At 40.2% G+C, this 25853-nt stretch overlaps 1 protein-coding gene across 4 annotated transcripts in view; it reads right to left on the bottom strand.

Moving 5' to 3' along the window:
• The window catches only part of LOC117403529 (rho guanine nucleotide exchange factor 28-like), a 107493-nt gene that overhangs the window by 73644 nt on the left and 7996 nt on the right, over window positions 1-25853 (bottom strand). For all 4 annotated transcript variants that reach the window (XM_034928514.2, XM_034928517.2, XM_034928519.2 and 1 more), the window contains exons 2-4: window positions 23119-23162; window positions 4346-4502; window positions 831-1124 (exon numbers count right to left, since the gene is read on the bottom strand). In XM_034928514.2, the coding sequence (XP_034784405.2) occupies window positions 831-1124; window positions 4346-4502; window positions 23119-23151 (484 nt within the window). In that variant the 5' untranslated portion in view covers window positions 23152-23162. The remainder of the gene's footprint in view (window positions 1-830; window positions 1125-4345; window positions 4503-23118; window positions 23163-25853) is intronic.

Here is a 25853-nt window from a genome sequence, read left to right as displayed (position 1 = left end):
AGCATCATGGAGAAGGTGTGTGAAGCCCTCTAATTAAAGTGCCCCACGCAGCCGTTCAGAGAGTTCAAACGGCTCAGTAGAGAGTGCTTGTGCTGGAACTCTGTTCTAATTTATATTATAAGATACATTTACCATGAGGAATGAATGATTTCAAACAGCAGTGTTTAGAACTACCGGGATGTAAGTAAGCAGTTTTCCTTTACAGAAAAATAACACATTAAAAGTCTCTCCCCCTTTGTCTTAGTTTGTATTCCTCCTCCTGTCACTGGTCTGGCACTCGGAATCTGAAGTGTTTAAGAACTTACAGTATTTGTTTTTCTGTGAAATTCCCACCCCACCCCACACAGAAGTGTTTTTTAAAAAAAAGGAAAGAGATATTATGAGAAAACAAGAAAATGAAGGAGAGGCCTGTTGGGCCTAACAACATTTTCCAGTTACTAAAAAACATTACGACAGGGACTGAAATGCTCGCTAGCCCGCACCCAGTCCTGAGCTTCAGAACGCCCCTTGCTAAGGGATATTATTGAAAAGGACAGGTGCCAGGAGCCCCTGGTAAATCTGCTTGGAACTGATCACACGTCTCATAACAGCATTAATAAGTCACACCTGAGTCTGTAGGTAATAGGTGTTACTCATGCAGCTAGGGGGGGGGGGGGGGGGGGGGGACGTTTATTTAACATGAAACTACTAGCAACTGATTATTTAAATAATATACTGCATTTGAGATAGTGCTAAAACCCAGGGCTTGGTGCAGGGCTAATGTTAATAATCTTGCTGTTCCTGTGAAAGGAATACATCTATAATTAATAAAACAAAACATACAAACATACCTTCTCCAGCTTGGCTTCCCAGGACGTTCCATGAATAGGGGAACTCCAGGTGAGCCAAGGTTAGCGTGGTCTTGTCATCGACAGTGCCTCTGGCTTCTCCACTCAGTCCAAATCTCTTCAGTAGGGTTAGGTGGCTACTGGCAGTTAGACAGTGAGAGTGATCCACCAGGAATCGGGCTAGCTCATGTGCTTTATCCGGAATGTACGTGACAGAGCTTCTGGCCAGGACAGCGATGGGGTGACCTGTCATGTAAATGTAGGCAGTAACAGACACGTTTTCCAACTGGTTATGACCTGGAAATAAAAGAAGAGTCAATGTTATAACATCACATGTGTCCACTAGGACTTACAGCAAGACCACCAGCACTCATTTAAAAACACCCACCCCCATTAAAAACAAGAAGATTCATCTCTCAGACCCCAGCCAAGTACAAACAACACACCTGGTGGCTATACAGCAATCAAACACAGCACTGAACGACCTGTTGCAGTAATGCGACAGAGATTTTAAGAGAGATTCTGTTCACTGCAGCAGCAAATGACTAAAGATAGGGATTAAACACAGGGATTTACAGTTTTGCTTTCAGCTGACTGCCCATACATTTTATATTATATACATATACATTTTATGCATTCAATTCACCAGCTGGTCAAAAGTAAAGTATGCTATTATCAGCAGTAGCATTTTCTCCTATGCAGCAACGCTACAGTACATGCCATATGGAATTCAAGGCACACAAATTCAAAGCTGACATCAAATGCAACTGAGAGGGTTTAAAGAGGGTTCAGAACAGCTAACATCTGTTCTGCAGATGATCATTTACTACCTTATTTTGGAGAAGCAGAACCAAGTCTTTTATTTCTGAATTTCAGTTTGGAGTGAATCGATAGGATTGCTTTACTCCAAACGATGTTATAACAGTCATTGTTAGAAAAAAATACAAATAAAGCAGAGCCGTCCAGCCTCACCTGTCGTGAGGGAGGCTCCGTCGAGACAGAGGGGGGCCTCTGGGACAAATCACATCTAATCATCCAATTGGATGCAGACAGACATTGCTCCTGCATAGTGAAAGTACTACTGCATCTGTTTTCTATCACAGATCAACTGAATTGCCCTCTAAAGTAATTACAAATCAGATTATTTTTGTGATGGTCTTATGGATCACCAGGCTTCAGGGATATTTGTTAGGGTACCTGTCTGGTTAGCATGAGATTTTCTTAATTTCTGCAAGTCATAAGATCAACCAAATTATCTTTCCAAAAACTGTGCTTCTCACCTACCACCTTGCTTAAATGCTGAAATGTGTGGTTTTATATATGAGCATATGCCTATGCCACCAAGGTCCCATTTGAATTGCTCTCCCCCAGAATGGATGGGTTTCAGAAAGGCGATCCCAATAAATAGTGCACATTCAGGCAATTCCGTGAAGCTGGCACAAATGAACTGGGCGGACAACAGCAGAACTGGATTGCACAAAAGCTCTTAAAGAAACCGATGACAGTATTTGTAAACATGGCAGGGACTTAAGTAAAAGAAATAAACATTTCTACACCCTGCTTCTGTTCCACAAAGTAAAAAAGATACAGCATCTCCTTTAATTTCCTTGGGAGGTGGTTAAGTACCCAGAGATCTTTTGACTTCCAGCTCAGACCATGACTCACTGTGTGTGCGTCACACTCAGCAAGTCGTTTAACTTGCTTGTGGTTCTGAAGACAGCTGTAAAGCACGAATGGAAACTACATGGTGCATGTCAGTAAGATGTCCCGAGTAATCACCATGGCATTCTGGCATTTTCAACTTTAATTTAACTTTAAACCGTTTCAGTGTGTCCTAATACATGACTACTGTAAATAGCTATGTGTTAGCCACAAAATGGTTCTGAAATAATGAAAACAAAAGTTGGTATGAAAACATGCTGCTCTCATCCCATTTAAGTTTAGTCTTTCAACACCGCCTAGGGTATCAAAGTTCATTAAAAAACGTTTTTTTTTTTTTTTTTTTCTTGAGAAGAACAACACTCATGTATAGTAAAATGAAAAGCAGCCACATCCAAAAAGACAACAGCCACCACTGCTTGATTGCATTTGCTCTGAGAATGTTTAGCCCAGACTCCCGAACGTGTTCGAGTTTCATACACAATATTCTTCAGGTAAACACAACAACAACACATTCTGTGCCACAGCAGTACCTCAAAAAAGTGCTCTGGTCCTGGTATCTGTTTTGTTCTTGTATTGTCTAGGTTTAACTCTGTAACCCTTTTTAAATGTTTCTATACAACCTCATCATAAATCCCTTTGAATTGTTCTCTTTCTGTGTGCCCTTTTAATTCATTCCCCACACAAGAACAGACTGTCAAGGCATAGCTTAGAATGGACACGTCCGCTAACACCAACAGTAGGCGCATGTGTGTTTTTGTATTGAGAATTTGGTAGATGTCCCCGTTACGTAAAGCAAATACAAGTGAGCTCACTATCTTTCATATTACTCAGCACCGCCTTGGTAACCCGAGGCATGCTTGGTATCAAAGGTATCTTTTTATCATTTCAGATAAAATAACCTGTATAAAGTTGTGTGTCCCATAGCTAAAGCTAAGCCTCTATATTTGTGTTCCACTAGGAGTGAGGCCAAAAATTCATTACCAGCTCAATCAGGGGGTTTAATCCAAATGCCAACAACACGCTTTTTATTACATAATATAGTGCTTAGACAGCACTCTGCAATTAACTTTCTTTCTTTTCTTTTCTTATTTTTAACTGGTTGGTACCGAGTTTTCATAACATTGTACATTCCAGTTGCATGTTGGCCGATACTAGCTTTTTTTCTTATTTATAATACCAAGTGTTAACAAAACATAGCTGAAGCAACATGAACTGGAAGGAATGAAAGAATGTGTTGGAAAGCATGATACATCCTGGGAAAGTCAATGGATCTTTCAGAACAGAGCATGTGTGGAATAACCCGGACACCAATACCACCCAGCACAGGCTGAAGTGGTTTATGTGAAGTGCAGAAAAAGGGATTTCATTGGAATCACTTGGAAATGTGCTACATTTCTGAAAAATACATGGTTTCAGTGGTTAGACAAAATATGAAAAGTTTATTTATCTGTATGTGCCAGGGCCTGTCTGGATGTGATAACATTTACTAGCAGTAACTACAAGTAAAATGCAACATCTCCTCTACACCACCAGTGATGAAATGCATAATAGAAAAATAGAAAATAGAAAAATCAATGAAGAACCACAGACTGTACTGTAACAAGCATATGCGGTTAGTACGAAATTCAAATCTTACAAAACAGACTACGGGACACAAGAAAAGCCTGTGTGTTTGTTGTTGTGTCTTCAGTTTAGCTGCTCCACCTCCCAGTTTAGGGAACAGGACAATGGAGACTTCCTCAGCAGCTGTGTCTGAAGTGTCAAGCTGGAAGAGTGTTAGCCGAGACACACACACAGACACACACACACGCACGCACGCACACGCACGCACAGCGCAGCGGGGAATGCAGACTCACCTGGAACAACAAAATGAAGAGTGCTTGTGTTTCCATCACAATGTATCTGTGCCTCTGTGATGTGGTCCTGGCTGGAACCCTCATACACCAAATAGCACTCAGCCTCCTCTGGCAGAGGAGCCGTTGTCTCCAACACTGCGTAGGCTGTCACCTGCCCCTGGAACAAGCACACACACAGGGTTCAGTACTGACGCGCAGACAGGCTTGCTTCACCTACTTACAAATTACAGTGAAGTCCTGTGTTGCTTTTAAGATTGATGAGAGATGGTTTTAAGCTAATCGAGCTGGTTCAAAACCAAACGCAGTTGAAGACTCTTTTTATATTCAACCTAAGTTACCAGTAGAAAGCTATAAACTTCACACTCCATGTCTGCTGATCCCCAGCTCACCAACACCTGCTGGGTTAAACCATCTGAGGGCTGTTGGTCACTGCCTTCTACTGTACAGGGAAAATAAAGGCCAATCAGGTGAAATATGTAACAGAAAATAAATACAGTGTTTTGTAGGGCTGTCAGTTAAGCCTCCAAATAGCAATTGATTAATTGGGCACTGTAACAGGGCGAGCAGCCCTGTACATTGTTTTGTGTTATTTTTAGAACGAGGGTTCATCCTCCGCCCCTGTGCAAAGTATTGTTTTTGTTTATTATGATTTATTGTATTTATGTCGGCGAGCGCCGTATGTTTTATTGTATACATGACGGCGAGCGCCGTATGTTTGTTATTGTTTCGTTTATTTTTAAAACGTGTCCTGGCAGAGGCGAGATCGGTGCTCGTCCTCTGCCAGGAGTAATAATTAATAAACTCGTGCAGAAGGTGAACCATCTCCCGAATTAATTACGGGATTAATTCGGGAGATGGTTCACCTTCTGCACGAGTTTATTAATTATTACTCCTGGCAGAGGACGAGCACCGATCTCGCCTCTGCCAGGAGACGTTTTAAAAATAAACGAAACAATAACAAACATACGGCGCTCGCCGTCATGTATACAATAAAACATACGGCGCTCGCCGACATAAATACAATAAATCATAATAAACAAAAACAATACTTTGCACAGGGGCGGAGGATGAACCCTCGTTCTAAAAATAACACAAAACAATGTACAGGGCTGCTCGCCCTGTTACAGGCACACAAAATTGAATCTTCGAATAAATATCAATGATTGTACTGCCCACATACATTTTCGCTCCATTCCTCTCACGTGATTATTTTAATATCTTTGCTGTTCAGTAAAAGCTTGAGCACAACAACTGAATGCGAGCGGTAATTACGCCTTGGTAGCGTCAGAGAAAAAAAAGAAAAGAACAGCCTAAAGCAAGTTTAACACACTACAGGGGTGTTACTAAAATATTTATTCCAAACAGATTACAATACTTTGGAATGTAATCTATATAAACTAGACACGAGTTTACGAAAAACATCTTTTTGTATTCAGTGACAGCTGCAGCATCATGCATTGCATCTTGTTAATACTGTACCACCTAACCATCACTATCTGTGAAACACACAATGCGGAAATCCCTGCCTAAAGCATCACAATAATAATAATAATAATAATAATAATAATAATAATAATAATAATAATAATAATAATAATACCACAACATGCATACATCACTGATGTTTTTTTGTTTGTTTGTTTTTTTAATGTTATTGAATATTGTTAAATATTCATTATAGAACAGTTCATTTTGAAACTCCAAAGAAGTGCAAACTATATACAATGTGCACAATTTCTTTACAGGCTGTTTGCCAGGATTACAAGCCTGTCGTCCTGCTCTAGATTCAAGGTGCCGCGCTTTTTTGTTTGTTTACATCAAATACACAGAGGGGTGTACTTACAAAGCATTTTCAAAACTGGACAGGAAAACTGTAGGACAGGACCAGCAAATCAGATGCTAGTTATTATTATTATTATTTATTTCTTATCAGACGCCCTTATCCAGGGCGACTTACAATCGTAAGCAAATACATTTCAAGTATCACAGTACAAGTAATAATGCAATTAAGAGCAAAATAAAAACAATGACTTGGGTTCAAGCAAATACAAGTGTGACAAAATACGATTCAATAATACAGCAGAAAACAGTGTTAATGATAGTTACATCAGGATATAATTAAATACAAAATACTACAGATTAAACACTTGGCAGATTACAGTGCTCTGAAGTACAGGATTAAATGCATTAAAATAGGGGGCAGATAAGAGCAAGTAAAGCGCATTTAAGGAAGGGTTATAAGTGACCCAGGGGAAAAACAGAGGAGTTCTACAGGTGCTTTCTGAAGAGGTGAGTCTTGAGGAGGCTCCAGAATGTGGTCAGGGACTGAGCAGTCCTGACATCTGTAGGAAGGTCATTCCACCACTGTGGGGCGAGGGTGGAGAAGGAGTGGGCTCTGGATGCAGGGGAGCATAGAGGAGGTAGAGCCAGTCTTCTAGTGCAGGCAGAGTGGAGAGGTCGAGTGGGGGTGTAGGGAGAGATGAGGGTCTGGAGGTAGCTGGGTGCAGTCTGGTCAAGGCATCTGTAGGCTAGTACAAGAGTCTTGAACTGGATGCGAGCGGTGATCGGGAGCCAGTGGAGTGAGCGGAGTAGTGGAGTTGCGTGGGAGAAGCGAGGCAGAGAGAACACCAGGCGAGCAGCGGAGTTCTGGGTGAGCTGGAGCGGACGGGTGGCAGACGCAGGGAGGCCAGCCAGGAGGGAGTTGCAGTAGTCTAGGCGGAAGAGTACCAAGGCCTGGACCAGGAGCTGGGTGGCGTAGTTGGTGAGGAAGGGTCGGATTCTTCGGATGTTGCTCAGGAAGAAATCGGCAAGTGCGTGCCAGAGTGGAGATGTGCTGGGAATAAGAGAGGCAGGGGTCCAGGGTGACTCCGAGGTTCTTAGCGGAGGAAGAGAGAGAGTGTGGTAGATTCCAGAGGAACAGAGATAGAGAGATCAGAGGAGGGGGAGGAGGAGGAGGGAAAGAAAAGGAGGTCAGATTTAGAGTGGTTAAGTTTGAGGTGATGTGAGTGCATCCAGGAGGAGATAGCAGACAGACAGGTAGAGATACGGGAGGGGATGGTGGAGTCAGAGGTGGGGAGGAGAGGAAAATCTGAGCATCATCAGCATAGAAATGGTATGAGAAACCATAGGATGCGATGAGGGGGCCCAGGGAGCAGGTGTAGAGAGAGAAAAGGAGAGGACCCAAGACTGACCCTTGGGGGACTCCTGTTGAGAGAGGGCGAGGTGTGGAGGTTGCTCCACGCCAGGTTACTTGATAAGTGCGGTTGGAGAGGTAGGAGGAGAACCAGGCCAGAGCAGTTAACACAAGCAGGAAAAGAAGAGCATGTCCACTGCTTGTCTGGCAGAAATACTGTAAATAGCAAGGCAGGGCATTTTCGTTGATAAACTTAAATAATGTTATTAACTATGCACGTTACAAAAATTTTATTATTGAATCAATTATCCAGTATTTATATCAATGTATATAATGAGGAATGGAATCGATTGTAAAATCAATTTTCGATTTAATCGTAGCAGCCCTAGTGTTTTGTACAGTATGCTTTCAGTTTGTACTGCAGACAGACTGGGGTTCACCGTCAGCATGCTCTGTCTGTATCCACCCTGACTGCCTAATTCTGAATGTGCTGTTTAAACACAAAACAGTCAGAAGAAAAATAACAATGTTCCCAACCGTGCCTACTCCTTTATGAGCTGCAATCAGAGTCATGGTAATGATCTTTTTTGGCATTAGCAGGGAAGCTGCATCTTTTGAAGCTTAAAAATAACTTAAAATGCAGGAAGCTGCACATTAAAACTGTAGCCAACATGTAATGTTTATTAATGGCCAAAAATGAAACTGTAACAACTAAGGGCATGTGTGTAGGGAAGGTTAGGTGGATCTAGGTTATATATGCAGGGATGGGTTAGGTGGCTCTAGGTTATATATGCAGGGATGGGTTAGGTGGATCTAGGTTATATATGCAGGGATGGGTTAGGTGGCTCTAGGTTATATATGCAGGGATGGGTTAGGTGGATCTAGGTTATATATGCAGGGATGGGTTAGGTGGATCTAGGTTATATATGCAGGGATGGGTTAGGTGGCTCTAGGTTATATATGCAGGGATGGGTTAGGTGGATCTAGGTTATATATGCAGGGATGGGTTAGGTGGATCTAGGTTATATATGCAGGGATGGGTTAGGTGGATCTAGGTTATATATGCAGGGATGGGTTAGGTGGCTCTAGGTTATATATGCAGGGATGGATTAGGTGGATCTAGGTTATATATGCAGGGATGGGTTAGGTGGCTCTAGGTTATATATGCAGGGATGGGTTAGGTGGATCTAGGTTATATATGCAGGGATGGGTTAGGTGGATCTAGGTTATATATGCAGGGATGGGTTAGGTGGATCTAGGTTATATATGCAGGGATGGGTTAGGTGGATCTAGGTTATATATGCAGGGATGGGTTAGGTGGATCTAGGACAGGGATGGGCAATTCCGGTTCAAGGTTTTTATCAGGACTCATCGAGCACAGGCATATATATTTTAGCTCAAATATATATAGTATGAAATTCTACAAGAGAGTACGGAGCACAAGAAACAGTCTCCCCTTTATCACTATTTACATGACACCATGAAAGAGTTGCTCATCAACTTTAAATAGACCAAGTATCATCTACTTCCACAAGCTGACAGACAGGCCAGAGCACTGGTACACTGCAGCCTAAAGGCTAATTAGCAGTCTCCATGGAAACAGAACCAGACCAAGACAAGCTGCCCCTGGTTTTCAGGAAGTCCAGTTTTAGTGGAGTTTCCGTCCTCCGTTGAGCTACTCTGTTTTGCCTGCTGGTTTTCAGCACGGCTTCCTGTGCTCTTTGAAGCTATTGTATGATGGATTTTTCTTGGCACATTCTCCTTTGCTGCATAGAAACAAGGATATAGATATGCCTTCAAAAACAGGCTTACATATAAGCTTCACATTTTTAGAGAGGATTGCAATAATTCTCGTACAGATATATATATATATATTTTTGCAAGAGAGTGCATCAAATAATTAGTGATTATTTAGGCTGTATAAAAGCAAGCCTTTAAAAACAATGATGTACAATCAGGTAACTCTCAAGCAGAGACTCACAAATGTAGCAAATTGTGTGTGGTGGTTTGGTTTGGAGAATAGAATCCTGGCATAAATCTTCACAGGAGGGTTCAGACTTTTATGTGGCATTAAATTAAAATAAAAAGAGGGGGCTCCCAAGTGGCGCATCCAGTAAAAGCACTCGCGTAGAGTGCAGGATGCGCCCTATAGTCTGGACGTTGCCGGTTCAAGTAAAGGCAATTCCTTCACCGACCGAGGACAGGAGCTCCCAGAGGGGCGGCACACAATTGGCTGAGCGCCACCCAAGGGGAGGGAGGGTTAGGTCAGCCAGAGTGTCCTCGGCTCACCGCGCACCAGCGACCCCTGTGGTCTGACCAGGCGTCTGCAAGCTTGCCTGTAAGCTGCCCAGAACTGCATTGTCCTCCGATGCTGTTGCTCTGGGTTGGCAGCATGGCGGCCCTGCAGAGTGAAAAGAAGCGGTCGACTGACAGCACATGCTTCAGAGGACAGCATGTGTTAGTCTTCACCGCTCCCAAGTCAGTGCAGGGGTGGTAGCGGTGAGCTGAGCACTAAAAAAGAAATACAATTGGACACTACTAAATTGGGGAGAAAACACAAAAAACTAATTGGCAACTACTTTAAAAATAAATAAATAAATAAAAAGGCAATTTACACACATCCAAAAGCACTGATGTAACTTCAGTCTACCTGTTTTTATTTCAGAGATGGGCTACAAGTAGCAGAATTATTTGTTTATTATTATTTGTTTATTTAGCAGACACCTTTATCCAAGGCGACTTACAGAGACTAGGGTGTGTGAACTATGCATCAGCTGCAGCGTCACTTACAATTACGTCTCACCCGAAAGACGGAGCACAAGGAGGTTAAGTGACTTGCTCAGGGTCACACAATGAGTGAGTGGCTGAGGTGGGATTTGAACCGGGGACCTCCTAATTACAAGTCCTTTTCTTTAACCACTGGACCACACAGCCTCCTATGTGGTGATGCACCTTTAAAACCCTGAGCTGTCCCAAACTGTCCCAGTGAACCTGGAGCCATGTGACATCTTAATTTCAATATGTACATACATTGGATGTAGGTCATGGTGGTGATCTCCAGGGTTAGAAACTCACATTACGCAGCTCTGCACCCAGTCCTGGGTTTCGAAACTAGCATAAATTAAGTATATTACTTGAATGACTCAGTAGCCTGGAGTTTGATCAATCCCTGTTAAGCACATTGTTCCTTCCCTTATAGCTGCACAAACAACTCCTAATAGTCAATGCTACAGACACAGGTGAGACTTATTCAAGTGATCAGTTCAGAGCAGATTTACAGCAAATTGTTCAAACTACTGAATTCAATAATTGTTGATTTCAATAATATATTAGAACAAGGGGAGTTCTGAAAACCAACACTAGTGGAAGTTTCTCACCCTGATCTCCTTTTTCATGATATCTTTAATTTAGTATTTACGCAGAAGGGTTGGCTGGTAGAGCAAGGTGGATTAATTAAAAAAGCCAGCCACATGCTGCCCAGGATCCTATTACTGTGAAATGCATCATCAGTGATAAGGGCACAAGGCTGTCAGCTGCTACACAAATGGAAAGCATCACAGTTGGGTGCACTGGGACAATAAACGTCACCAATACAAACAAATCAGCCTAATACTTGCAGATTTATGGCTCTAGCGATCAGCTTCCTTTCTTTCCAATTCTGTTACTTTTACCATAGTGACACAAAGCAGAGCTCCAGGCTTGAGATACAGAGGTCAGTCCGGTCCAGCTGAAAGCATCTCCATGGAGAGAGGGCTGAATGCATCCCATGGGATTTCTTCATATCTCATCATTTCAAGGGCTTTTTTTGCCAACAACCAATTTTTTTTTTTTTTTTTTTTTTTTTATGAATTATCAGAGAATTGTATATAAATATATATAGCATGTTCTTTATGTTAAAACAGCAACTGTAAACTTGCTTAGACACAGAGGCACCCTTGGGCATTTTTCTTGTATAAATAGGTTCCATTAATTTAATTGGCCCTTATTCTTCGCTGACTCCAAGACATTTAAATGTAAACACACTGAGGTAATAATTAGGGCAACTAATTGAAACCCAAGGATAGTTAATCCCTTGCTTTGATAAAATAGCTAATTCAAGGCTTTTATCAGGACTCACCGAGCACAGGCATATATATTTTAGCTCAAATTATATATATATATATATATATATATATATATATATATATATATATATATATATATATATATATACAGTGCCTTGCATAAGTATTCACCCCCCCTTGGACTTTTCCACATTTTGTAGTGTTACAACCTGGAATTAAAATGGATTTAATTGGGATTTTTACCATTTGATTTACACAACATACTTAACACTTTGAAGGTGCAAAATATTTTTTATTGTGACACAAAAGTTAATTAAACAAAAAAAAAAGACATTTGTTGGTTGCATAAGTATTCACCCCCCTGAGTCAATACTTGGTAGAAACACCTTTGGCAGCAATTACAGCTGTGAGTCTTTTGGGGTAAGTCTCTACCAGCTTTGCACATCTGGATCCTGCAATTTTTGACCATTCTTCTTGGCAAAATTGCTCAAGCTCCGTCAAGTTGGATGGGGACCATTGGTGAACAGCAATTTTCAAGTCTTGCCACAGATTCTCAATCGGATTGAGGTCTGGGCTTTGACTGGGCCATTCTAAGGCATTCAGGTTCTTGTTTTTAAACCAATCCAGTGTAGCTTTGGTCGTGTGTTTAGGGTAATTGTCCTGCTGGAAGGTGAACCTCCGCCCCAGTCCCAGGTCTCTTGCAGACTGAAACAGGTTTTCCTCTAGAATTTCCCTGTATTTGGCTCCATCCATCTTGCCCTCAATCCTGACCAGTTTCCCAGTCCCTGCCGATGAAAAGCATCCCCATAACATGATGCTGCCACCACCATGCTCCACCGTGGGGATGGTGTTCTCAGGGTGATGAGCAGTGTTGGCTTTGCGCCACACATAGCGTTTTGCGCTAAGGCTAAAAAGTTCAATTTTGGTCTAATCGGACCAGAGAACATTTTCCACATGTTTGCTGTGTCTCCCACATGCCTTTTGGCAAAATCCTAATGGGATTTGATATGGGTTTTTTTCAGCAATGGCTTTCTTCTCGCCACTCTTCCATAAAGCCCAGCTTTGTGGGGCGTCCGGGTTATAGTTGTCCCATGGACGGTTTCTCCCATCTCAGCTGTGGATCTCTCCAGCTCCTTCAGAGTTACCATTGGCCTCTTGGTTGCTTCTCTGACTAATGCCCTCCTTACCTGGTCACTGAGTTTTGGTGGACGGCCTTCTCTAGGCAGAGTCGTGGTTGTGCCATATTCTTTCCATTTTTTAATAATGGATTTAACAGTGCTCCGGGGGATGTTCAAAGTTTGGGATATTTTTTTATAACCCAACCCTGATTGGTGCTTCTCCAGAACTTTATCCCGGACTTGTTTTGATAGCTCCTTGGTCTTCATGATGCTGTTTGTTTAGATATGCTCTCTAACAAACTCTGGGGCCTTCCAGAAACAGGTGTATTTAATCTGAGATCATGTGATACTTTAATTGCACACAGGTGGACTCCATTCAACTAATTATGTGACTTCTGAAGGCAATTGGTTGCACCAGAGCTTATTTAGGGGTGTCACAACAAAGGGGGTGAATACTTATGACTTTTCAGTTTTTTATTTGTAAATAATTCTGAAAAATATGTAGATTTTTTTCCCCACTTTGACATTATGGACTATTTTGTGTAGATCAGTGACAAAAAATCCTAATTAAATCAATTTTAATTCCAGGTTGTAACACTACAAAATGTGGAAAGTCCAAGGGGGGTGAATACTTATGCAAGGCACTGTGTGTGTATATATATATACACAGTACTGTGCAAAAGTTTTAGGCAGGTGTGAAAAAATGCTGTAAAGTAAGAATGCTTTCAAAAATAGACATGTTAATAGATTATATTTACCAATTAACTAAATGCAAAGTGAGTGAAAAGAAGAAAAATCTAAATCAAATCCATATTTGGTGTGACCACCCTTTGCCTTCAAAACAGCATCAATTCTTTTAGGTACACTTGCACAAAGTCAGGGATTTTGTAGGCATATAATCAGGTGTATGATTAAACAATTATACCAAACAGGTGCTAATGATCATCAATTCAATATGTAGGTTGAAACACAATCATTAACTGAAACAGAAACAGCTGTGTAGGAGGAATAAAACAGGGTGAGGAACAGGCAAACTCAGCTAAACAAGGTGAGGTTGCTGAAGGCAGTTTACTGTCAAAAGTTATACACCATGGCAAGACTGAGCACAGCAACAAGACACAAGGTAGTTATACTGCATCAGCAAGGTCTCTCCCAGGCAGAAATTTCAAGGCAGACAGGGGTTTCCAGATGTGCTGTCCAAGCTCTTTTGAAGAAGCACAAAGAAACGGGCAACGTTGAGGACCGTAGACGCAGTGGTCGGCCAAGGAAACTTACTGCAGCAGATGAAAGACACATCATGCTTACTTCCCTTCGCAATCGGAAGATGTCCAGCAGTGCCATCAGCTCAGAATTGGCAGAAAACAGTGGGACCCTGGTACACCCATCTACTGTCCGGAGAAGTCTGGTCAGAAGTGGCCTTCATGGAAGACTTGCGGCCAAAAAGCCATACCTCCGACGTGGAAACAAGGCCAAGCGACTCAACTACGCATGAAAACACAAGAACTGGGGTGAAGAAAAATGGCAGCAGGTGCTCTGGACTGATGAGTCAAAATTTGAAATATTTGGCTGTAGCAGAAGGCAGTTTGTTCGCCAAAGGGCTGGAGAGCGGTACACGAATGAGTGTCTGCAGGCAACAGTGAAGCATGGTGGAGGTTCCTTGCAAGTTTGGGGCTGCATTTCTGCAAATGGAGTTGGGGATTTGGTCAGAATGAATGGTCTCCTCAATGCTGAGAAGTACAAGCAGATACTTATCCATCATGCAATACCATCAGGGAGGCATCTGATTGGCCCCAAATTTATTCTGCAGCATGACAACGACCCCAAACATACAGCGAAAGTCATTAAGAACTATCTTCAGCGTAAAGAAGAACAAGGAGTCCTGGAAGTGATGGTATAGCCCCCACAGAGCCCTGATCTCAACATCATCGAGTCTGTCTGGGATTACATGAAGAGAGAGAAGCAACTGAGGCTGCTTAAATCCACAGAAGAACTGTGGTTAGTTCTCCAAGATGTCTGGGCCAACCTACCTGCCGAGTTCCTTCAAAAACTGTGTGCAAGTGTACCTAGAAGAATTGATGCTGTTTTGAAGGCAAAGGGTGGTCACACCAAATATTGATTTGATGTAGATTCTTCTGCTGTTCACTCACTTTGCATTTTGTTAATTGATAAATATAAACTATTAACATGTCTATTTTTGAAAGCATTCTTACTTTACAGCATTTTTTCACACCTGCCTAAAACTTTTGCACAGTACTGTATAATTATATATATATATATATATATAAGTGCACAAGTTTATAAAGCCTTGGTTTTAGAATTCTATTTGGAGAAGGGTGAATGCTGTTTAATGACATTATGTCTAAATATTGTAGGTACCTCAACAGGACTTATTAACAAACCTCATTTGAGTTATTTAAATAATGTTTTTATTGATTATTATTATTTATTATTATTATTTATTTCTTAGCAGACGCCCTTATCCAGGGCGACTTACAATTGTTACAAGATATCACATTATACATTATTTCACATTATACAGATATCACATTATTTTACATACAATTACCCATATATACAGTTGGGTTTTTACTGGAGCAATCTAGGTAAAGTACCTTGCTCAAGGGTACAACAGCAGTGTCCCCCACTGGGGATTGAACCCACAACCCTCCAGTCCAGAGTCCAGAGCCCTAACCACTACTCCACACTGCTGCCCTATATAAAATACAGTTTGATATTCAGGGAACTGTTCTAGACTTGGATTAATGAAGCCGTTTCCTGAATATGAAACTTAATATTATTCATAAAAATTAGACTGAAAAGCATTCTTTAAATAACTAGCGTGTGTGTGTGTGTGTGTATATACAGTGCCTTGCAAAAGTATTCAGACCCCTGACCAATTCTCTCATATCACTCAATTACAAATGGTACATTGAAATTTTGTTCTGTTTCATATTTTATTTTATTTTAAAATTTTTATTTCTGAAACTCAAAATCAATTATTGTAAGGTGACATTGGTTTTATGTTGGGAAATATTTTTAAGAAAAATAAAAAACTGAAATATCTTGCTTGCATAAGTATTCAACTCCTGTGCTGTGGAAGCTCCCAGTTTACACCGATGAAAGAAATTGCTCTAACGAGGACACAATTACCTTACCATTGGCCTCCACCTGTGAACCATTAAAGTTGCTGTCACATTTTCTGCATAAAAACCCCACTGTTGAAGGATCATTGGTCAGGCTGTGAATCTGAAGGAAAATTAAGACCAAAGAGCATTCTACAGAAGTTAGAGATAAAGTAATACAAATGCATAGATTAGGGAAAGGGTACAAAATAATATCCAAGTGTTTGGATATCCCAGTGAGCACAGTTGGATCAATAATCAGGAAGTGGAAGCTACATCACACCACCCAGGCACTGCCAAGAAAAGGCCGTCCCTCAAAACTCAGCGCTCAAACAAGAAGGAGACTTGTGAGAGAAACCACAGAGAGGCCAACAATCACTTTGAAGGAGCTACAGAGTTCAGTGGCTGGGAGTGGAGTAATGGTGCACCAGTCAACCATATCAAGAGCTCTGCATAACACTGGCCTGTATGGGAGGGTGGCAAGAAAGAAGCCGTACTCAAAAAGTACCATCTGAAAGCACGTCTGGAGTTTGCCAGAAAGTATGAGAGTGACCCAGCTGCGATGTGGGAAAAGGTTTTGTGGTCAGATGAGACCAAGATAGAGCTTTTTGGCCAAAACTCAAAGCACTATGTGTGGTGCAAACCTAACACTGCCCATGCCTCAAAGTACACCATCCCTACAGTAAAGTAAAATATCAAACAGAACGAAATTTCAGTGTACCATTTGTAATTCAGTAATATGAGAGAATTGGTCAGGGGTCCTGAATACTTTTGCAAGGCACTGTATATATATATATATATATATATATATATATATATATATATATATATATATATATAATCAACACAGAGTACATTCTGAAGCACTTTGACATGCACATGAATAGTTTCTTATTAGGTTTGCAACATGGTGTATTTTACCTTCACAAACATTTGTACAAATTATACTGGAGTAAAAGCTTTGAGTCAGTTTCCCCTAGCCCGTTATCTAACATTGAAGTGAAACAATTGGTTTAATGTATCTAAATTGGTATGTTTTTTGTGATTAAACTGAGAAGATTATGACTGAATGTCTAACATACAGTACAAGAATACTTGAAATGAAATTGCCCATATCTGGTTTCAGTTAGTTCTTGGACATTTTCACCCAGCCAAGTTTGTACACTGGTTTATGTGTGCTAGAGCAATTATGGGTTAATGCATTGCCACAATTAGATTAAACAAAGTGATACCACAGGCAAAAAGGCACACTCTGAAGCTGCACATGCTGTAACCAGAGCACTGCTGCAATAGGAAAAGCAAGTGGACAGAAAAGCACTCCCAGCACTCACAACTGGCATCTGCACATGTCAATGCAGCTCTGTTCCTGTTGTAAAAAAGCTTCTGTTTAAATCAGGACCTCTGAAAAATCATGACTAGCCAAGGCTTTCATAAATGAACCTGAATGAAAAACAGAAACAATATTTTCATACTGGATTACTGCGCTGGAACTCGAAGAGGAAAATTGAGTTAACGAAAATTGGTAAAGATGCATTCTCTAATTGGCCACAAGTTGACAGAGAATAACCATGAGACAAACAATTCTTTTTTAAACAACGGAACCAGAAGATTACCGTCTTCATCAAGCTTACAGTATGTGCTGTGGCCAAAAATAGCAGTTCATTCAGCAGATCAATAGAGTGAAACTGAACACAGGAGAAAAATCCTCTTGCCTGCCTCATGCCCAGCACCTCAAAGCTAATGACAACTAGCCTTCCCTGTACTGTGGGACACACCACAGTCTCTCCTGGGGAAGCACACACTGCAAATGCTTGTGCCCTCTCTACACTGTAACAGTCCAGAACCATGCCAGAGCACACGATTCATAACCACAGATAAAAGAAGGAATATCCCAGCCGCCTGATCTCACTTTGCAGGTGCATCCCAGAACCTGATGAGTTAACCAGAACAAATCCAGCGGGGAAGCTTTCATTCAGACAGAGTTAGTGTCAGCAATAACCAAGGGGTGCTATGGATACTTGGGTTGCAGTACTGTTACACATAATTGAATATATTTTACATTTGATATAAAAGGGTTTTAGTATTTATACCTTTTTTAATTATATGTTGCTTCCTGGGCTTAAAAAGAGTTTGAATATTTAACACTTCTACTACAGGGTGACAAAAGGACAAACTCTCTCTGTAGAGGGCAAGCCCATGAACTGTAAACAAACTGGTCAACAATTAGAATGCACATAGGGCTCATTTAACTGACGGAAAGCTAGGAAACAAACACCAAGGAATTGTACGTTAATGCAATATATTTTTGTTGCATAAGTGTGGCATATTGTAAAATGTAATTATTCCTTGTATAAATACAGAGAATCCTTTAGGTCATTATTCTCCCAGACCAAGTCAAAACAGCCCAGACTGGCCACTAAAAGAATGTCAAATGTCTTGAAATATATACCACATCATTACGCCTTCTCTATTAGTCTATATGGTTTGTGTGTGCATATGATTTCTAAACTGCAAATAGTAATTTATTTGAAAAGAAAACATTCACACAATAAACACTAAAAGAAAAGGATACATATTTTTCCAGCATAAAGTAAGGAACAAAAAATCTAAACTAAAAATGTAAATAAAATATCTAGCTAAATATCTCCATAATAATTACACTAATATATATATATGTAAAAATGCATCAAAGTGCTATTTAAAATAAAACTTGTAACAAATGATTCTACCATATTGATATACCAGTGTCTGTGTTTCTTGCTAAACAGGATGTGTTCTTGCAGATCTGTGCACGGCACTCTGGTCTGCACAGAGCGCGCTCTGCTCTGAGAAATACACAGTTTCTTCGTGGGACCCTTTTTGGTGGACCAGGAAATTAAACTTTAAAAATGCAATTTACTGCAAGGTTTGTTATGGATAGTAAGGAATTCAAGGGAGATATATAATGATTTTTATGTTCAAACAGCAAGTAAGAGACTAAAAATTACATCCAAGAAAAGGTGAAATATGCAGAAACAAGTTAAGTAAAACCAAAGTAAAGTTTCATACCTATCAACAGTTACTATATGGAATGATGTTACACAATGTTTCCCCATGCAGCACTCAACACTGAGCTCAGCAAGTACCTTAATAAGTGACAGTCTTATGAGGGAAAGCTCCTATTGTCATCCAGGTGATCTTTCATGAGGGAAGCTATACTACTCTTCTGGAGGAACACCCTTTTCTGCTCCAGTGACAGTGATCCCACATTTTGTCAAAGCCAAAGGTATTTGATTACTTCCCGTAATTATAATCTTTGGAAGTGGCAGAAAAGAGAAGGGTGGGCACAAATTAGCTCTGAAATGTAAGTCACAGATAAAAGAGGCTCACTCGCACGAGCTCGGAAGAAAGGGAAACGCTTGGAATGTAATGGAATTGTCAGCTATTCTGTCTGCATGGAAAAAATCAGGAGAATAGTCTCAGCAAAGTCAATGAGAACTTCATATGATGCCAGACTAAAAAAATAAAATAAAAAAAGCCAGAAATGATTGAATAACTAGGGAACAGAATGTGCAAAATATCCCTATTAACAGGAAACCAGATAAGTCAGTAAGGGTTTGATTTATTTGGATTTAAAAGTCTGCACTTGATGTAAGCATGGATTTTAGACCTGGTGGCTGTGTGATACAGTTGGTAAACACAAATGGAAAATAGCTCTCAAGTCATGTGGTCTGAGAATGTTTTCCTAGAGATAGTGCTAGAAGCTGGAGAAATTGACAGAATTTATGATGAAGGGATCAATTATGAAACAGTTTGGCAAGGAAATCCACACTAGAGGGTGAACGCTGAGGTCAGAGAGTTCCATGTTGTTGGGAAAACTGAAAGAATCAAGCAATCACCTTCCTCTCTCCCACCTCTCAGTGCTTTTCACCTGAAAATACACCATTCATTCAGTTATAACTCCTGGATCTGGCTCTCCAGACAGTAACTACTGTACAGGTATTTTATGTTTATAACTGAACTTCACTACAATATTCTGAATAGGAACCCCCAATAGAAAACTGTGACAAATCTATGTTGTCTCACAAGACATGCTTCCTCCACGGCAGTGAAATATTTCTGTTTTCTGTTCATTAACTATAAATGCTGTTTTACAAAAGAGAAGTTTCTAGAATTTCCTGGAGACCCCCTGAGCAACCTTTTCCGATCATCACGGGTTCCCCTGACCCCTGGCTGGGAACCATTGGCCTTGTTACTAGAGAACAGGAAAACTGTGATTCATTGTTTGGTCTTTTATTTGTGTCTATTTGATTAGACATAATTCAATGAAAAAGTAGCCTGGGACTCAATCCCAGCTGTCTTCTAGTCCTGATCATACAGCACCCTGTCAGTTGGCTCAACTCCAAATTCCACTTTTCAGCTTTCTGACACAGCGTCCAAAGAGATAATAGGAACTCAGTCTGTCAGCTGCATCTGTTTGCAACATGGGAACTACATTATCGAAATAGATGTTCATACATTCACAAATACTGTATCTTAAGTGGGCAGCTTTACAGTACAAAAAAGTAACCCATAAACTCTTTACCTGCCAAAGGCAATATTTTGATCAGCCTCGCTTTTTGGTGAACAACAGCAAACAATTTCTCCAGTGTGTGTTCCTCTTTCCTCTGACGTACCGCTTTTTAATTTTCCATATAATTAACGAATAACTGGCAAAAACTGTTGTATTGAACTGTCCAATCAGAGACATGGATGCAGTTACTGGGTGGAACATGAATGACTAGCTGATTCACGTTTGACAATGTTTATGTTAAGCAGTTGGAGCGCGTACTCAGAGGAGTGACTGAGAGTGTAATTAGTTAAGAACGTAATACACATCGAGATTTTAATAATGTGTTTAAAATAAATTAGTCTTATATGTCCTTAAATATTTTATATAGTCATGTTGTAAATAAAAATAAATTTTTAAATATATGCCTATTTTCTGAAACCGGACTTCCTGCGTAGTTTTTATGAATGAGATGAGTGTGTGAGTGAGTGAGTGAGTAAAATAAGTGAGTGAGTGAGTGAGTGAGTGAGTTGAGTGAGTGAGTGAGTGAGTGAGTGAGTGAGTGAGTGAGTGAGTGAGTTGAGTGAGTGAGTGAGGGAGTCTCTGTCCCCTGAAAACATACAATGAAATATCTCTGCGATTTATTTCGGACTTTGACCGGGCACTGTTGGGCACTCCTCGATCCACCCAGTTTCGAGGTTTGCCTGTAACAAGTGTATATATATATATATATATATATATATATATATATATATATATATACACGCGCACACACATATACACGCACACACATATACACACACATAAAGAACAGAAAAAAAAATATGGTACTTACTACTACTTAAATGGCCAAGAAAAATGAGTGTTAATATCAGAAATGAACCTTTCCCTTCAGACATTTTATAAAAACAGATGCACCAGTAATTAGCAGGATGATTTCTAAATCATACATTCTTCAGGAAAAGTTATGACTCAGCTAATGGAATGAAATTATTCACACAAGGTACGTCATGAATGTGCTCCACAATCGCCAAGCCACCAATAAACATATTTAATAGCTAGCTAGCTACCATCAAGAAAGCCCTTCTGATAGAGATGTAGAAGACACATCCTTCCGCAGATATTTATCAGAAAACGCAAGCAGTGGCTGTTTACAGCTGCATATAATATCATCCTTAAATTAGTATGAGTGTAACTAGATAGTAGAACCACACATTCAACGTTTTCATTGGAAAATACACAAATACCTATAGAAAATACACCCTAGTATCTACTTAAACATTACAAAAATAATTTGGATGATTTAACAAAACCGTACAATTTACAATGCTGGCAGTCACATAGCCCTAGGAGAGCAGACACTGGGAGTGGTGCTAATACAGTATTTCCTTAGTAAGCAATTTAGTGTAATTACTGAACTAGAGGGGTGGCACTTGGCATACTGGACCCAGACATTGGGCAACAGCACGAGAGCTTTTCAAACATACTGACAGCCACACCGTTTCCCATAGACAAAGCGCTTCATTAGGTAAATGTAAAAACTTAGTGTGACATACAGGCAGAGAGACAGGCAGACAAACAGGTGCCTCCATCTCACCCCATAATGTGACACCCCTCAATAAAGAACAAGATCCTCACATTGCTCCTCCGCTAAAAACCCTTTCTGTTGCTAGCCAGTGGTGTAGTCCTAAATCTGTTAATAAGTATACCACTAGTTTATAACCTTGCTCTGCCTGGGCTCTATCTGTTAAGATCTTTACCACTAGTTTATAACTAGGTTTGCTACTTTTCGATATTAATCTGTAAAGCTCATTAAACGTTGAGTTCCCAAAAATCGAATAGTAGCAAGCCTATTTATAACTTTGCTCTGCCTGGGCTCTGTTGTATATAGCTGTGAGGTATTTAAAGACACAGTACCCATTTACTGGATGAACAGGTATGCTGTTTTTGTTTGTAAATAAATATGCACAAAACTGCCACATTTGGCCTCTGCTGCTATTTTTACAGCTGTTAAAAGCTGCACCACAACGCTGCCTGTTCACAGGGTCCCTCAAGTTTTATTTGCAGTTACACTTTTGATAATAAAGGTTGACCTTGTGGCTACAATAATACCATTCAGAGAGTTGCGCAGATATATTTAGGCAGCATTACAGATTCCTTTAGTGTCAATGAATGACACACCCAAAAAATCTCTAGACTGTTCTCCATTGTTTGGGTTTTTTCTTTTCTTTTTATCCTAAAGATCAGAGACTGTTTGGACTGGAAATGCATAAAAACTGATAAAAAAAAGAAACTTCGCCAGCAAGACAACTACTCAGAACAAGCACTGCAACCAAGTTATTTCTGGCTAGATTGTACAAGTGTTCTACTTGGAACTTGTTCCGAAGACAAATTCTCATTCTCCTGGAGAACGTTCCCGAGAACAAACAAAAAAACAAACAATCACTAATTGACTTACCTATGATGTGTGAATAAAAATACAAAACCGGGATTGAAAAATATACTTCCGGATACAGCAAAGGTAAAGTAATGTGTAATCTTTTAAATACTGCAGGGGGTTCTGTAACACTTTAACAAAAAAAAAACAACAAGCAGGTAATTATTTATTATTTGTTGTTTTCTGAGCCAGAATGTCAATGAACCTCGTCCTCTGTAATGCTGGTCTGATGAAGCTGAAGTTACTCAGTGTGTTACAGAAACAATGACCCGTGTTCTTCTGTTTCACATGTGTCTCAATTCAACTCTGACTCTGAAGCAGCCTGGTAAAGCACCCAGGGTCTAGTCTGTGGAGCACACGGCACTACTTACATAGAGGGGCACTTCTCTGCAGCTCAGCTCCATCTCTTCAGCATCTGCGAAAACAGAGAAGACGGGTAAATGCCTGTTTCTCAGTCAAAACTTACTGACCAGCAGTACAACACAAATACAATAGTTGTATCCCTGTTCAAAATATTGTAAAAACATCATAGAAAAACACAGACACATAGAGTTCCACATCCCCACATGCTGCTACAACTGTTTAAATAACGTACCTGTCATTTCTCTTTTCATTGTTAACTTGAAAGTCTGTCTCAAAGCTCTTTTCAAAATGTCCGCTTAGTAAACTGAGAGTGTGAGGATTTTTGCCCACATTGTCAGACAGGTAACACTGCAAAAATGATCCATGATGTGGTATGGAACAGAAAAGCCAGAGCATGTTGTTGTTCTTTCATTCTTCTTATTGCTTTTCCTGCAGTGATTTAGAGGACAGATCTCAAACCCCAGTGCACTAGAGCGGACATTTTGAAAAGAGCTTTGAAACAGACTTTAAACTTATAAGTGTACAAACTACGAAAAGAAAAATGACAGGTACGTGTGGACGTATATCACTATATTTTTTTGAACCCCGCTACTTACTGTAAGTCACGGCAATGTTAATACCCCAGCCATACACAGTTCAGAGTCGGTTACCTGGTGGCTGGGTTACACTGTACACTTCATGAAATGTTATAATGCAGCCCAATTGAATAATTAAAGAACCTGGTTGGAACAAAGACCTGGTTTGGAATGGACTGAAAGTGCCAGTAGTGTGTATCTGCAGCAGCTGACGTTGGCTGCTGGATTAGTGACCATAGCAACCGGCAATTAAAGGAATGCTTTATGACATATTTTTCTAATGATTAATGCCTTATTTGTATCACTAAGTCTAATCAGTTCTGGAGGTCATTTGCAGCATAAGGAAATGTTATGCAAATCATTTGCTTGGGTTTTTTTTTTTTTTAAGTGTAGTATGTAGGTGGAGCAGTGAATTCACATACAAGTTTTTTGCCTCTGATGAGTTCAAATCCAACTTAGAAATGAGTTTGTGATCTGAACATCAAACAATCACCACTGTGCTTGAGGCATACACACTTACAGGGAATCTACAGTGGAGAACTTCAGTGCTGCCATTCCAGAACCTTTCTTGAGCTCCAATCATTATCCCACAAATGACATCTTATGCTATTTCAATTAGAGGAACGTTCTGCAAGGCCAGCATTAGGTCACGTCAGGTTGAGAGTGGTAAATGGCTGGATTGTCTGTATCGTCTGTTAAGAAACACAATCCTCAAATGCTTTGGTCTGTTTCCATTTCTTTATTATTACTATTGCTCTATGCTTCACAGCGCAGGCTTCCTACTGTTTCCTGCTACTCATGAATAGCCAGTTGATTTTGCATGAGCTACCTGACTATTAAACACTTATACAAAAGCTATAAGAGGAACCGTATTACAGGGTGAAGCTGTCTTACATGTCCTGTGGCAGAAATACCTAGCTCTGTAACAGAAAATGTACGGTGGAATTCTGAGATAATTAGGGACACCCTTTTTATAAGTGGTGGAGCAGGCTATATAATCAGTGCAATTTAATCATCTAATACAGCGGTTCTCAAACTTTTTGCCTCCCCCATGTAGTTATTCTAGGACAGTATTGCCACGTGTGAAAACCTTAACAATAAAGCTGGAACTAAAATGCTTTAATTTGCTTTGAAATAATTTTAAACTGGTTAATAGACTAGCAAGCACTGGTAAAATCAGGTCAGTTTTATATGGTACAGAACTAATTTATTTTAACATTTTGTTTTGTTTATGGACTTTGCGATACCTGCACGATGGAGGTCTTCAGTAATAGTCGTATCTTCAATGTATTGACTTTTAAGTCTGCCTCAAACAATTTAGGCTGTTACTTAATTAAACCCTTCTAAAAAAATAGCACAAAAATAGAACAGTCCTACTACAGTAGCAGGCGCACTCTGCCTCTGGGTTTCTGATCGCATCATCAGTTCTAGATTTTTTAAATCCATTGATGGAAATGTCCGGTCTACCTTTAATGTTTTCAAGCAAATTGACTTCATCACTGCCATTCTTATATCCACTTTGACATCTGACACATTCTTTCTTTCTTCCAGCACTTCTTTAACCTGTTCTGTATACCAGTCGGTCAGAGGGCAGGATCGCTACCAGCACTGTATGCAACCCTCTGATTGGTGCAAGTATTATTGGAGATCCAATCAAAACCGCCAATAAAGCCAAAATAAATTCTTCACCAGTTATATGGTATAGGTTACAAGAAAAGGACTTGTAATCAGGAGGTCCCCGGTTCAAATCCCAGCTCAGCCACTGACTCATTGTGTGACCCTGAGCAAGTCACTTAATCTCCTTGTGCTCCGTCTTTTGGGTGAGACGTAATTGTTAGTGACTCTGCAGCTGATGCATAGTTCACACACCCTAGTCTCTGCAAGTCGCCTTGGATAAAGGCGTCTGCTAAATAAACAAATAATAACAATAATAATAGGTTACTATGTACGCTGTAATAATCTCTCACAGACAGGCCGCCTTCAATCATGCCGATATCATACTGCATGGTTGTATCTTTCGCTGTTCTTGCGTTAATTAAAATCATGTCTTTTCGAATGGCTATTTATACAGATTCTTAATCAACTCATTTTGGCAATTTTAACTCAACTCAAATACCAAACACTGAGCACCTGGCGTTTTTATGAAATCACATGTCTTGAGCTCAGTA

This window comes from Acipenser ruthenus, chromosome 2 (genome assembly GCF_902713425.1).
Source record: "Acipenser ruthenus chromosome 2, fAciRut3.2 maternal haplotype, whole genome shotgun sequence".
NCBI lineage: Eukaryota > Metazoa > Chordata > Actinopteri > Acipenseriformes > Acipenseridae > Acipenser > Acipenser ruthenus.
This window is presented reverse-complemented; position numbering and strand designations above follow the sequence as displayed.